Raw genomic sequence first — 14,920 nt, 5'->3', positions numbered from 1 at the left:
GCTACAGGCACAGGGCAGCCAGATCTGTGTGAACTTTGTTTTACCAGCCCCCTAAAATCTTGAAGTTCAGACGTGAAAACTTCGCTTTGAAAGTCACCACGTTAAATTCAGCCTTTCCATAAATATCCAGGCAAGGTTCTACTTTCAGGGAGCAAATTATCTCTGCGCACATTCTTAGAAATATCAAGTTTACTTTATTTCCAGTGAATGTACCTTCTGCTGTAGCCAAGGCACGAGGCCAATTTGAAACCTGATTCACCTGAAAAGTTAGAAATTGAAAATAATTTATGATATCTCAGAATAGCTCTTTCCTCCTTATGACTGTAGAATCTTTTGTGTTGCTATGGAAAAGGCTTGCACAGATTTTAGAACTACATCATATCACCTGAGGAGAATGAAACTCAAAATACATCCATTTTCAACATTTGCTAGAGTTAGGGAGGTACTATGATGTGTTTAATGCACGTATTATATCCAACATATTTGAGGGACAGACATTTCTTCAATGTTCTTCAATGAACAAAAGTTCACCTGAAATAGGGATTGGCAAATTTGGCTTCTCTCAGGTACTCATTTTTTTCAGCCTAAAGTTCAGTTCTCATGGAAATTCACCAGCCTTTCAGTGCTAATTTCTCAGAAAAAAGGCAGCCAAAATTATTAAGGAGATAGAGCAACTCCCCTGTAAGATAAGGCTGCAGCACTAAGGACTTTTTAAAGTTTAGAGAAAACAAGAGCAAGAGGTGACATGACAGTGATGTATAAAATTATGTAGGGCATAATTAGAGAGAGAAAAAGTTCTTCTCCCTCTCTCAAAACACTAGATTGTGTGGCCATCCAATAAAGATGAATGTTGGAGGATTAAAGACAGATAAAAGAAATTATTTGTTCATAGTTGAACTGTGGAACTCCCTCCCACAAGACCTAGGGAAAGCCACCAATTCGGATGGCTTTAAAAGATGATTGGGCAAATTCATGGAGTTATGATGGCTATGCTCTGCTTCCACAAATTTCCCACAGGGATCTGGGGGACCAGTGTGAGAACAGGATGCTGGAATAGATGGGCCACTGGCTCATCTTATATTCTCCTAATGTACACATATTTGTGTGAAATTTTGCCTGATATACAAAGTAATTTCCTTTAATACGTATGTTATCTTCAGCAATATATTCATTTATATGCACACTTTATAATAATAATTTATTATTTGTACCCCGCCCATCTGGCTGGGTTTCCCAGCCACTCGGGGCAGCTTCCAACAAAGATTAAAAATACATCAAAATGTCACACATTAAAAACTTCCCTGAACAGGGCTGCCTTCAGATGTCTTCTAAAATTCAGATAGATGGGAGGACGTTCCACAGGGCGGGCACCACCACCGAAAAGGCACTCTGCCTGGTTCCCTGTAGCTTTGCTTCTCGCAGTGAGGGAACCGCCAGAAGGCCCTCGGCACTGGACCTCAGTGTCTGGGCAGAACAATGGGAGTGGAGACGATCCTTCAGATATACTGGGCCGAGGCCGTTTAGGGCTTTAAAGGCCAGCACCAACACTTTGAATTGTGCTCGGAAACGTACTTTACCCGTATATATGTATTTTTGCACACATAACTTAAGTGCTGCAAAATTCAGAGAAGTGCAAATTTCAGAGAAGGGCTGGGTGTACTGTTCGTGTACTGTTTTGAAATTAGGTAAGTTCACTTTTAAATGTGAACTCCATTGGAGTTCTCCATCATCCTTAGTCATCTCTGCCTGCCTGCTAAGGGATATCAAAACTTAAGGATGCTTCCCCCTTTCGTTACAGCCATCAAAAGAGGAACTGAAAGTGTTTACGCTGCTCCTTCGGTCCCTGCTCAGCTGAACTTCGGTTTACTCACTGAATTGGTCCCCAGAACTTGCAGCTTTGGCTCTCCAGACTCCAGCAGCTTAGCTACCATATGAAGGAAGCTCTCGACAAATGGTTTGATGCTCTGTGAGCGGCAGGCCATCAGAAGCTGGTCCAGGGCTTCCATGGCGATTAAAACGTATCTGAGAGAACAGGCAAGCAAAGATCCACAGGTGTCAGGCAGCAAATGCACTCAGGAAACCAAATAAGCTATATTTGTCTGTTCTTATGCATATTTATTTGAAAGGAAGCCCTGCTGCATTCCATGGAGCCTCCTTCCACGCTAGGCTTAGTTACATTCCTAGCACCCTCGTTCTTGATGGCTGCTGTATCTGTGTTTTAAGCTCCAGAGAAAGAGGGAGGAGGAAACCTGGTTTGGAATAGCTTATAAAGCAGTATTTCAAACCTTTTTGCCCCCCTCCTAAGAGAGGCTGGGTCTTTCAACAAAGCCAGCCTTCCAGTCCAATTGTATGCCATTCCACCAGGCCCAATCTGTTGGCTCTGCTGGGAGCCATGCTGCCTTTGGCTCTTACTCTCCTGCAACAGTTTCTATTTAACCGGTTCATCGGAATAACTTTGTAACTTTAAGGTATATAGGAGGTAAAGGGAACCCCTGACCATTAGGTCCAGTCGCGGACGACTCTGGGGTTGCGGCGCTCATCTCGCTTTATTGCCCGAGGGAGCTGGCATACAGCTTCTGGGTCATGTGGCCAGCATGACTAAGCCGCTTCTGGTGAACCAGAGCAGTGCACGGAAACGCTGTTTACCTCCCCGCCGGAGCAGTACCTATTTATCTACTTGCACTTTGATAAGCTTTCAAACTGCTAGGTTGGTTGGCAGGAGCAGGGACCAAGCAACGGCAGCTCACCCCGTCGTGGGGATTCGAACCGCCAACCTTCTGATTCCTAGGCTTGAGAGTCCTAGGCTCTGTGGTTTAACCCACAGCACCAGCCTTCTTTTTAGAATTCTTTTCAATGGATGTACACAGGATACTACGCTGTGTAGGGCTACACCCACATTTTGAAAAATCCTTTGACCGGGACCAGAGCTGTTTGTGGAAAGAGGAGAGGCTGGCAAAGCCTCTGTTGGGCTTCGGCCTTGGAAGAAAGAGGAACCCTCTGCCACTCCCAGCTCCACAAATAGCTTTATCCTGGGCAAGGCTAGAAGACGGAATCAGGCCCATAAGAAGCAGGACGGGTCCAGACCTATTGCAAACAAGGTGGGATGTCACCTAACTCAACTTCACCTCACTTCAGGAGTAATATGTTCTTGAGGTCACTTATATAAAACACTGTCCTTTTCACAGCAACAACTGATAATGGCTCGCAATTACATCTAAATGTGAATGCAATCATTCAAGCTCGGAAGCACATTGCTGAACAGTTATAAAGATGGTGAATGGAACGCAGGCTAATTTCAAGCCTGGCCTAATGTGAAATGAAACCATCTCATTTTCTCCCTGACCGCATCCACGCTTTGAACGCTGCCCAGTTCAGATTCTTAGATGCGTGATCACTGTGTCAAGTGGATCGTAATGAGTGTTGCCATGCTGAAACGACAGCTGGACACCCAATGTGTAGGTTTGGCGTAAGACAAAGGAAAATGAAAACTTCTAGCCCTACAAAGCTTTTGTTCCTCCGAGGACAGGCTTCTGATATCAGGTTAAAGATAAAGGTAAAGGGGCCCCTGACCATTAGGTCCAGTCGTGACCGACTCTAGGGTTGCGGCACTCATCTCGCTTTATTGGCCGAGGGAGCCGGCGTACATCTTCCAGGTCATGTGGCCAGCATGACTAAGCTGCTTCTGGTGAACCAGAGCAGTGCACGGAAATGCCGTTTACCTTCCCGCCGGAGCGGTACCTATTTATCTACTTGCACTTTGACGTGCTTTCGAACTGCTAGGTTGGCAAGAGCAGGGACCGAGCAATGGGAGCTCACCCCATCGCGGGGATTCGAACCACCGACCTTCTGATTGGCAAGTCCTAGGCTCTGTGGATTAACCCACAGCGCCACCCGTGTCCCTTGATAACAGCTAGTTCCTGCAAAAAGTTCCCACTGGTTTTAACTGCCGCTCAACCTGAGTCACAGACACCCTCTCCACCATCTAACATCCGTGGTTCTAGCCCAGATTATGGGGGGAAGTTGAAAGAATCACTGGTGGGAAGATAACATCAGCATTAACGAGTAAGAAGCTTACCCGTAACGGTGTCTGACAACATCCCGGCTCAGTCGCTCTGCTAAGTAAGCACCAATTCGATCGAGCTTCTCAGGTGCAGAAACGGCGTAAAAAGTCAGCTTCTCCATATCAGCTTTGACAAGCCCATCCTAATCATAAGAAGAATCACCAGTCAATGTTTTTCTATTTTCCTCAGTGACAGAAATCACTTATGATTTGCACTTTGGATACTATGGCCAGATATTGACGTGGTGAAGATAGTGTCCTGAGGAATGGACCAAAGGCATACAAGGCCACCTCCTTGTTGAAGCTAAGCAGGTCCAGGTCTGGTGAGTGTTTGGATGGGTGGTCTGGGAATAATGTACAGTGGTAGCTCGGAAGTCGAACCGGATCCGTTCCGGAAGTCCGTTCGACTTCTAAAACGTTTGGAAACCAAGGCGCGGCTTCCGATTGGCTGCAGGACGTTCGGGTTCCAAAGAACGTTTGCAAACAGGAACACTCATTTCCAGGTTTATGGGGTTCGGGAGCCAAAATGTTCAATTCACAAGGCATTTGGGATCCAAGTTATGACTGTACATGCCATCTTAGGTCGCATGATGGAAGAAAGTAAGGATATGAATATCATAAAATAAATGAGTCAATAATGTAGACCAGTGTTTCCAAAACTTGGATCTCTGGCTGTTTTTAGACTACAATTCCCATCATCCATGACTACTGGTTCTGCTAGCTAGGAATGATGGGAGTTGTAGTCCAAAAAAAGGCTGGAGACCCAAGTTTGGGAAGCACTGGTGTAGACACTGGCCACTGAAGGCCTGTTTTCTAGAACATTATAGGAAGGGGAGAGAAGCAGGAATTCTGGGTGCTAAATTTTGGCTCTCACCCCTCCACCAAACATCTACTAGAGGACCAGCTGTGGCAACATGGCCAGAGTGTCAGGAGTGAGTAGAGCGAGTTTCAGATTGCACATCTCAACCCCACTGGCTGACCTTGGGCCAGTTACCATCTTTCCACTTATGCTACCTCACAGGGTTGTTGTGAGGAAAAGCTGGGGATGGGAAGGACAAGGGAGCACCATCTTGAGCTACTTGGATATAAATAAATAGTGCTTCTTTTCTTTTTGCAAATTATGTTTGGCAGAGCATTTCAAATTCTTTCACAGAGAATTAAGAATTCAAGTCAAAGTACTTATTTAAAAAAATAACAACAATAATCTTGAAATTATTCCCACAGGGCAAAATTAAATTGTGGAGAGGCAAGGTATGCAAATTATCAGCACACTTCACTTAATTTTAAAAAATGAATGAGTTATTAGCAAGACAAGGAAAAAAATAATTAGAATTACAATATCCCAAAGGACTAAACCTAAATGTACTGGAATGTTGCTGATCCATTAGCTGGAGGCAATATTTAAATTCAGAGGGATAATAGCTTGAAGAGCTGGACACCTGAATAGCTGCATCTTATTTGGAACTGGTTCCCACAGCTCAGTGGTAGAGCATCTGCCTTTTGCAGGCAGAAGGTCCCTGGTTCACTCCCCGATATCTCTAGGTAGGACTGGGAGAGGCAACACATTTGAAATCCTGGAGGGTGCCCTGGTGAGGGTAGCCGATGGGTTTCAAACCCTCAGCGAGTTAGGGATTTCCCCTGCATGTGAAGACAGGCTCCAGTGGACTGAGAAGATCAAGGGTGGGTCATATGGTCAAGGAGGTGGTTTCTACATGTGCTGTACAGTGAGGTGAAGGGCAGATGGGGCTGGTCAACCTGGGAAGGTGGCCCATCTAGGAGAAAGAAAACTCTGGTCCTCTGCTGTTTGGTGGGGCATCTTTGGGAGAAGAAAAGACTAAGGAGCAAACCCTACACAGATTTGGTGTGGAGTCCCTGAGAGGGTTGGATGAAGTCTGGTATGCCTTCTTCTGGTATCTCCTGCAGCCAAGCTGGTGCCAAGGGTATTGCTCTGCTTTCCTTTGCACCACGTCAACAAGGCCGAGGGGGGGGGTTGTGGAGGTGACGCTCCACTTGTGCTGAGGCAAACCTCACACCAGGCATGCAACGATGTGCCAAGGAGCATTGCGCCCACACTCCCTGATCTTTTGCCTTCTTGGCTAGAAAACAGGGTTTTTCCCCTGACCGTTTGCCCTCTCATAGATTTGGTTGCTAGACATAAGGCTTGGCTGGAGCATGACCAGGGATGCAGACGTAATCAAGTATCGGGGGACATTTTAGGGAAACACCTCCTAACGCGTGTATCTGCTAATGCTGGAAATGTGCTTAGATGGAAATACGTCATGTTCAGAGTGGTTTCACTTGTTGTTGTTTAGTCGTTTAGTTGTTTAGTTGTGTCCGTCTTTTCGTGACCCCATGGACCAGAGCACGCCAGGCACTCCTGTCTTCCACTGCCTCCCGCAGTTTGGTCAAACTCAAGCTGGTAGCTTCGAGAACACTGTCCAACCAACTCATCCTCTGTCGTCCCCTTCTCCTTGTGCACCCTCCATCTTTCCCAACGTCAGGCTCTTTTCCAGGGAGTCTTCTCTTCTCATGAGGTGGCCAAAGTATTGGAGCCTCAGCTTCAGGATCTTTCCTTCCAGTGAGCACTCAGGGCTGATCACTGCCTTGACGTGGCGAAGGGGCTTGAATAACTCAGAGAAGCTATGAGCTATGCTGTGCAGGGCCACCGAAGATGGACAGGTCATAGTGGAGAGTTTTGACCAAACATGATCTACCTGGAGCAGGAACTGGCAAGCCACTCCAGTATCCCTGCCAAGAAAACTCCATGGACAAAGACAACAGGCATATAAAAGTGGTTTCACTACTGTTTCCAAGTGTTGACTTCTGCTAATAAAAGGAGCCTCTGCAGAGCTAGCCAGCAGCTTGTTTTGGAGCTTGCTTGCTAGCTGGCTCCTGCACAGCTCACTTGCATCCAACCTCCTGTCACCCTCGTTTTTCCTACAGGGGTCTTGTCATCTGATCAACACAAGACCTCCATACAGCCCTGGAGAAGTCACTTTGGTACTCCTAACACAGCAAAATTAATGTGGGAGGCAGCAGTTACGAGTTACCGGTTTCTGCTGCCACAGCAGGCGCTGTGACTCTCCAGTGGTTTGACTTCATTCCCGGAGTTGCGCTCCATGGTCTCTAGAGACAGATGGAAACCAATAGCCTGAAGTTCCCCAGAACTGAACTTGGAACCTTTCACATGCAAGAAGAGTCTGCTGGATCAGGCCCATCTAGTCGAGCATCCTGTTCTCGTGGTAGCCAACCAGACACTTGTCTGGAAACCGACAAGCAGGTCCTGAGCACAGGAACAAATCGAGGCACGTGGCTTGACGTTTCCTTTACTTACTTTTGGGTCTTCAGGGAAGATGTTATCCACCAGGCGTTTGTAGCGAGGGCGCAAAGCAGTACAGCAGCAGCAAACTCCTGGAAAAACATGGCCCAGGCAGACAGGTGAGCAATGAGGAGGAATGCAGTTGTAAGAACCAGAATGTAGCAATAAGGATTTTGAACAGTTATGAAATACTGCCTCCTCCAAAATAATAATTTGAAAAATTGCTCAGTGATACAATAAATGAAATTTATTTAGGGCTGATGCCTTTTTTCTTGGTCCTACTCCTGAACCTAACAGTTCGAAAGGACGTCAAAGTGCAAGTAGTGCAAAGTGCAAAATAGGTACTGCTCCAGCGGGAAGGTAAATGGCGTTTCCGTGTGCTGCTCTGGTTCGCCAGAAGCGGCTTAGTCATGCTGGCCACATGACCCGGAAGCTGTACACTGGCTCCCTCGGCAGTAAAGAGAGATGAGCACCGCAACCCCAGAGTTGTCCGCGACTGGACCTAACGGTCAGGGGTCCCTTTACCTTTTACTCCTGAGGAGGAATGGATGACTGTCATTTTTTCTCATTTTTCCATTATTAAGTTCAATTCTTCCCATGACCGCATCAGTTTGCAATGTATTTACTTTTAAGAGGAGGCCGTCTTGAAAATTCTGTAGCATTTATACATGTATGCATGTTTGCACGCACTTTTGCAAAGCAATTTTCCCTAGCATAATGCTTCTATGTCATTTTCACTAATGTGTGCATTTTTAATGCACCACTTTACCGCAACATATGAATTTTTGTACAAATTACTTGAAATGTGTTGAAAAATTCAGAGAAGTGCATATTATGAACAATGGCTGCATTTCAGCTGGTGCGTTGTTTCAGAAAATGCAGATTAGTTAGGTGTGTCTTTCAGTGAAAACTGAATTCAGTATATACCATCCACATCCTTATTCCTTATCTCCACCCACTCACATGATTGGATCACTTAAATGCTCCCCCAATCACTGATAAGCATCCCACTGACATGTCTGAAGAGCACCTGATCCTGGCTGATGCCTCCCCCAACCTGCAATCTGTGCTTTTCATTTTAAAGTAGAAGCCAGACTTAGATTATGCTGATAATGAAAAGAATTCACACTAAGAAATGAAATGATCATCTCTGGCAGTTAATGAAACAATGAAATTTCATAAGCTATACACGAGGGAACTATTAAAGAGTGCCAGAGCTCTGAGCAAGGTTATATCAAGTTTACTGGCTCAAGCAGTAGAATATTACAGGGCCGTTGCAATGTTCGTCCACTAGAAATATCTCGTCATGCCCCAGAGCTGAAGCATAGCAATCACTACCATATATGTCTGAATCTTTCCATGCAAAAACTCGTTCTGCTTCATTAACTTGTAAAAATGCATAGATTTAGCAGATTGAGTGCTTTCTTCTTAACTACTGTAGTGTTTTTTTGGTTTTCGTTATTTAAAAAAGAAAATCACCTATTTTTATCGTTTTGGTAATTAGCACCTCATTTCCCTATGACCAAATGACTCACTGAACTGGAAGTGTTTTGTATATTTAGAAAGAAAATTCAAGCTTTTGCTTTGGAGTGTGAAGACTCCTGGGTTTTTTTTTTTTTTTTTTGAAAGAAAAAAAGAGAGAGAAATCTAAAGCAAGGAAGGTAAGACAACAGTTTTAAATGAGATCATAGTTAGCGATCTGAGAGGCTGAAGTCTAATTTCCTAACTTGCAAAAAAGGTTGCATTTCACCCTTTCACACATAGTTGGCACAGGTCAGTGTAGGAGAGGTTTCAAGCAGCACTTCTTAAATAATAATTAAAGAATGCCGCAGTGGTATCTTGCCCCCCCTCCAAAGTCACAGCACACACATGGAACGGGGTCAAATAAAGGACACAGAAATGAAATCTCTGTCATCTTACTGCCTTCAAGCAAGCAAGAAATTTTGACTAAGAATATTTTGACAGACATTTCAATTCTGTTCTCCTGAAAGAAAAAGGAGATGACACAACAGGAACACAGGTCCAGCATTTCAGTCATTATATAATTATTATTAAATATACTCCAGCGGCATTGCTTATAACATGTCAAACATCGTTGGGAGTTTTACCCAACCGAACGGCAGCTCTGCTCGAGAAAGATGTATTTAACAGGCATTCAAGCTCACCTCTGTATGTTAATGGAATGAGAGTGCAGGTCACATCTACAAATGTCAAATTTGGTGTAATACGTCCATTATCTCTCTAGTCGTTCTGTTTCCCTTTTCTTTAAATGTTCTCTCCCACTTGTACAAATGGAGGCAACATCCACAGAAGCAAGCTGTGCATCTCTGTGCTGAACTTTGCCAGGGGCTAAAGGAGGAATGCTCCAAAAGGCCCATGTTTACACCCACTTCTATCTGTCTCACAGCTTTGAACAGTATTCTATAAACCTAATAAACCGCCAGTGGAATATGCCACCAAAAGGGACGAAAGCAAGAAACACTTTGATTTACCACTGTAAAGGTAAAGGTAAAGGGACCCCTGACCATTAGGTCCAGTCCCGGACAACTCTGGGGTTGCCGTGATCATCTCACTTTATTGGCCGAGGGAGCCTGCATACAGCATTCGGATCATGTGGCCAGCATGACTAAGCCGCTTCTGGTGAACCAGAGCAGCACATGGAAACGCCGTTTACCTTCCTGCTGGAGTGGTACCTATTTATCTACTTGCACTTTGACGTGCTTTCGAACTGCTAGGTTGGCAGGAGCAGGGACCAAGCAATGGGAGCTCACCCTGTCGTGGGGATTCGAACCACCGACCTTCTGATCGGCAAGCCCAAGGCTCTGTGGTTTAACCCACAGCGCCACCCGTGTCCCTTACCACTGTAGAAGAAGACTTTGATAGAAGCGCTTGCACTGCGCTGACTGCCCCGCTGCATTGCCCCCTCTCTCCTGGTATGCAACAACGACCCCCCCTACAGGGAACATGCCTCTGCCCCACCCAGTGAACCACTTCTGGTTGATACTTGGAAGACACTGAGGCACGAGGGCAAAAGGAATGAGATGGACTACTGCAATGCGCTTTATGTGGGGCTACCTTTGAAGGTGACCCAGAAACTACAACTAATCCAGAATGCGGCAGCTAGACTGGTAATTGGGAGCGGCCACCGAGACCACATAACACCAGTCCTGAAAGACCTACATTGGTTCCCAGTACGTTTCCGAGCACAATTCAAAGTGTTGGTGATGACCTTTAAAGCCCTAAACGGCCTCGGCCCAAGATACCTGAAGGAGCATCTCCACCCCCATCGTTCTGCCCAGACACTGAGGTCCAGCGCCGAGGGCCTTCTGGCGGTTCCCTCACTGTGAGAAGCCAAGTTACAGAGAACCAGGCAGAGGGGCTTCTCAGTAGTGGCACCCGCCCTGTGGAACGCCCTCCCACCACATGTCAAGGAAAACAACAACTACCAGACTTTTAGAAGACATCTGAAGGCAGCCCTGTTTAGGGAAGCTTTTAATGTTTGATGCTTTACTGTATTTTAATATTTTGTTGGAAGCCGCCCAGAGTGGCTGGGGAAACCCAGCCAGATGGGTGGGGTATAAAAAAATAAATTATTATTATTATTATCACCTCAGACTGAATTAGTTTTCTTTGCCCCTCAGATAAACACAGTGCTGCTAATCCTGAATAATTGCCAGTGAATCCCTTGCTTAAAAGGTCTGAACACCTGCCATCACACCTAACCCTACACTAGGGATAAGGACCCCATGTGTCCCTCCAGATGCTGCTGAACAACAAGACCCATCACAGAATCATAGAGTTGGAAGGGACACCGAGGGTCATCTAGTCCAACCCCCTGCAATGCAGGGATCATCCCTGGCTACTGGTCTCATTGGCTCAGGCTGATTAGAGTCAGCATCCAACAACATTTGGAGAGTCACAAGGTCCCTATCCTATGCAATGTTGTTAGACTTAACAGCCATCAGGATTATTGATAGACTTCTCCTACATGGCTGTCTGTGGCTGCTTTGTATACTGAATGATTATCATGGTGCCCAAAGAACATTTACATCTTTACAGGATACCTTCTGACCCTGCTTGCTGTTGTGTGAAGTGCTTTCCCCCCTTCTTTCAAGTCAAAAGGCTAAGTTAATAAACATTTGAAGACTGCATGCACTCATCTGGGAATATGTCCTATTATACAAAATGGGACCTTGCATAGGATTGTGCTGTTAACTGTTTATTATGCTGTAATAAACAGTGTAACCTTTGAACTCCACATAGGCACCTCGGCACAGCAGAATGCATATACAAAATGGCAGGCTTGTGTGTTTTGATTCAGGGCTTGCCCATGTAGTGACCTTCAAATGTTGCTGTTGGGCTACAATTCTGGTTCACCCTCAGCTTGTATAGCCTGTGTTCTGAGATCATGGAAGTTGGACTCCAAAAAACAACAACATCTGGAGTGCAACCTGTTGACTACCCCTGGTTTAAGCAATTTAATCAAGCTTGAGTTTTCATCGTCTGGCCTGCAAATAAACAGCACATTTATAACTTGAGGGTATTCCAATGCACTGGAAAAGTGTAACAGGAAATAACGATGGCCTTTCCCTATATGAAAAAAGGAAAGGAGACAACATAGCTTTTCTTGGTTCCATGTTACATTTTCGCTTCCTTCAAAGGCCTAAAAACTGGTGCCTGTACTGAGATTAAGATAATATGCAAAATTATTCACCGGCAGTCAGTTAATCAGTTAATTGGTAAGAAGCTGGTGCTTACTCAACTAAAAAGCCTTTCATACACTGACAACCTGACAAAATGCAAATATTCATATGCATCAAGCTTATCTATATCAGTTCTATAAGCCAGACGTGCACAGAATAAATCGCCCAATGCACTCACCTTTCCGAACCATGACGTGTAGACCAGCTGCAAATGCTACACATGAAGCTTAATTGAAAACCAGCGTGAAACCTGGATGGAAAGCCTTATCTGGGGAAAAATGAATAAAAGAAAGGAGAAGGGTTTCAAGAGAAAGATAGTTCAAGAAAGTCTATTTTGTACCCTGGAATCCACAACTACAGCATTTGTTTTCCATAACTGGAAGTGTCACAAGCATCAAAATGTAAACATCCAGAAACCAAAATATGCAATAAAGCAATCCCATTAAAACAGCACTGCTATTAAAACAGGAGGCTCAAGTCAAGAGATCCAGGAAATCCCTCATATAAACAAGCAAATTTTCAAAAGCCGTCGAGATGCCAATACTGATGGGGCCGCTCTTATTTCAGGAGGGAATACATTCCATAACACTAGTGCTAGCAGTGAAAAGCACACCTCTGCCTCACCACAGTATATATGCTAGAGAGAGCATTCGTAATTCCTTTCGCCATCTCAAGAACTTAATATTATGAGCTGGAATGCCACAATGAAAGATCAACATGTTTCGTCATGTGGGTCAATCTGAATTGATCGCCAATTTCACACTGTATATAGATAGCAGTATCCTTTGGTCCCAGCCAGATGACATAGGGAAACAATAGCACTCTTGCTCCTCAAAGCATGCACACATCTCCCCAGTGGAGGTGCAAAAGTTTGCATTTAGACATGATACGGAAGCACAGGTCAATTCAACTCCTTGTCTACCCTTCCCCTCTTATTGTCACCAGATACGTGGGGCAGAAAATTCCCCATGATCAAATTTCCAGTGCTTTATTTTTCCATGGATTTCCCCTCCCCCGTTTTTATAAGTCCATTAGTAGCAAAGAATAGATGCCAACTGCAAATCCAGCTTGTGAGTTTCAAAGATTTTAGCTTTGCATACTAAACACAAGGGAAGCAAACATGCTAAATGAGACCACTCTTTTCTAGGGCATCAGAAAATTTCCTGATGCAAACCCAAAAGTTTACAGTGCAAACGACTCCAATATGCACGGAGAAAACCTCCAGGAAATAAACCTGGAAAACTCACAGCACTGATTGCTACATCTGGCACAGCTCTCAGTATAGCAGGAGAGCCACTCAGGTCACAAGTTTGCTTAATTATACACAGAATTAATGTTTTGCTCACTGCAAGTTCTTCCAAATCAGAGTTGAAAAGCAGGCTCTTTCTTCTCCAGCCATTATCATTAACAATCAGCAGCTAACGTTAGTGAGGATGGAAGAGGTGCAAAAGAAAGAGGCCAACAGAAAGTATTCTTAGCTCTTAATACCAATTATGCACAGGTTAAGAAGGTATCAGTTTGACTTTTAGAACTAAAGCTAAATTAGAAGGCCAGACAGTTGAAAAGAGCAACCTTTTCAGAATGTTTAAACACACACACACACACACACTAAAATAAAACAACACAGATCAGGCAATCATATTGCCTTAGAAACTGACATGACATTTCCTATTTATACAGACCAGTTCTCTGTCAACTTGAAAGTGTGTTTCTGTGGCATAGAAGGTTCTGCAGATGCAGCTACGGTGGGGTTTGCCTTAGAGAACTTTTATTCCCTGCCCAAAGTCCAATAACAAAGAGAGAAAACCGAGGGTACGTCCTGAAAAATTAGGCAGTCATCTGTCCAGTGCTGGTGTTAAGAGTGGTAGCCCAAGGTGGGGGAAATCCTTTTGCACTGATCCTTAGATCTCCTATCCATTTCCTTCTAAACAAAAAACCATTGATTCCCTTTGCTTAGAGGTCAGTCACTCACCATGTTAATTTGCAGAGGTCCCAATCCATGCATACCATGTATGAGGCCCATCCTGTAACTCAGAGTAATTGCATGCAGATTGTATGCAAATTTGTGTAATGGAACTGTCCACTGCAAGTCTTTCAAACAACCATCTTCAAAGCCAAGACCCCGTATTTTTAAAGTGGTAATAATAATAATAATAATAATAATAATAATAATAATAATAATAATTATTATTATTTATACCCCGCCCATCTGGCTGGTTTTCCCCAGCCACTCTGGGTGGCTTCCAACAAAATATTAAAAATACAATAAAACATCAAACATTTAAAACTTCCCTAAATAGGGCTGCCTTCAGATGTCTTCTACAAGTCAGATAGTTGTTTATCTCCTTGACATCTGATGGCCCTCTGCCTGGTTCCCTGTAGTTCACTTCTCGCAGTGAGGAACCACCAGAAGGCCCTCGGCGTTGGACCTGTGTCCAGGCTGAATGATGGGGGTGGAGATGTTCCTTCAGGTATACTGGGCCAAGGCCATTTAGGGCTTTAAAGGTCAGCACCAACACTTTGAATTGTACTCGGAAATGTACTGGGAGCCAATGTAGGTCCAGACCATTTCAATATAGGACCATCAGTGTCTGCGGACAGCGCCGGCTCCCGGCCTATAGAGTGAGATGAGCACACAACCCTAGAATCTGGCAAGACTGGCCCGTACGGGCAGGGGTACCTTTACCTTTACCTTTAAAAAGCACTCATCTCTGTAATCTCTGGGTTTAGAAGACAAAACATACACATGAAAGCTACAGAACAATCCAGGATTTCTGCCAGCCCATAATGGCCAAGAGTGGGTTAGGGCCGTCTCCAGACACTACTTAAAAACTGCTC

The 14,920-nt window shown here is 44.6% G+C and overlaps 1 protein-coding gene across 4 annotated transcripts in view; it reads right to left on the bottom strand.

Annotated features, from left to right (window-relative positions):
* Positions 1 to 14,920, bottom strand: part of EFR3A (EFR3 homolog A) — an 87,847-nt gene that overhangs the window by 59,484 nt on the left and 13,443 nt on the right. For all 4 annotated transcript variants that reach the window (XM_079984243.1, XM_079984244.1, XM_079984242.1 and 1 more), the window contains exons 2-5: positions 12,261 to 12,350; positions 7,395 to 7,471; positions 4,076 to 4,203; positions 1,872 to 2,022 (exon numbers count right to left, since the gene is read on the bottom strand). In XM_079984243.1, the coding sequence (XP_079840369.1) occupies positions 1,872 to 2,022; positions 4,076 to 4,203; positions 7,395 to 7,471; positions 12,261 to 12,273 (369 nt within the window). In that variant the 5' untranslated portion in view covers positions 12,274 to 12,350. The remainder of the gene's footprint in view (positions 1 to 1,871; positions 2,023 to 4,075; positions 4,204 to 7,394; positions 7,472 to 12,260; positions 12,351 to 14,920) is intronic.

This window comes from Podarcis cretensis (genome assembly GCF_951804945.1).
Source record: "Podarcis cretensis genome assembly, chromosome: 7".
Classification (NCBI taxonomy): domain Eukaryota; kingdom Metazoa; phylum Chordata; class Lepidosauria; order Squamata; family Lacertidae; genus Podarcis; species Podarcis cretensis.
Note: the sequence above shows the minus strand (reverse complement) of the source record. Positions and strands in the feature narration are given on the sequence as shown.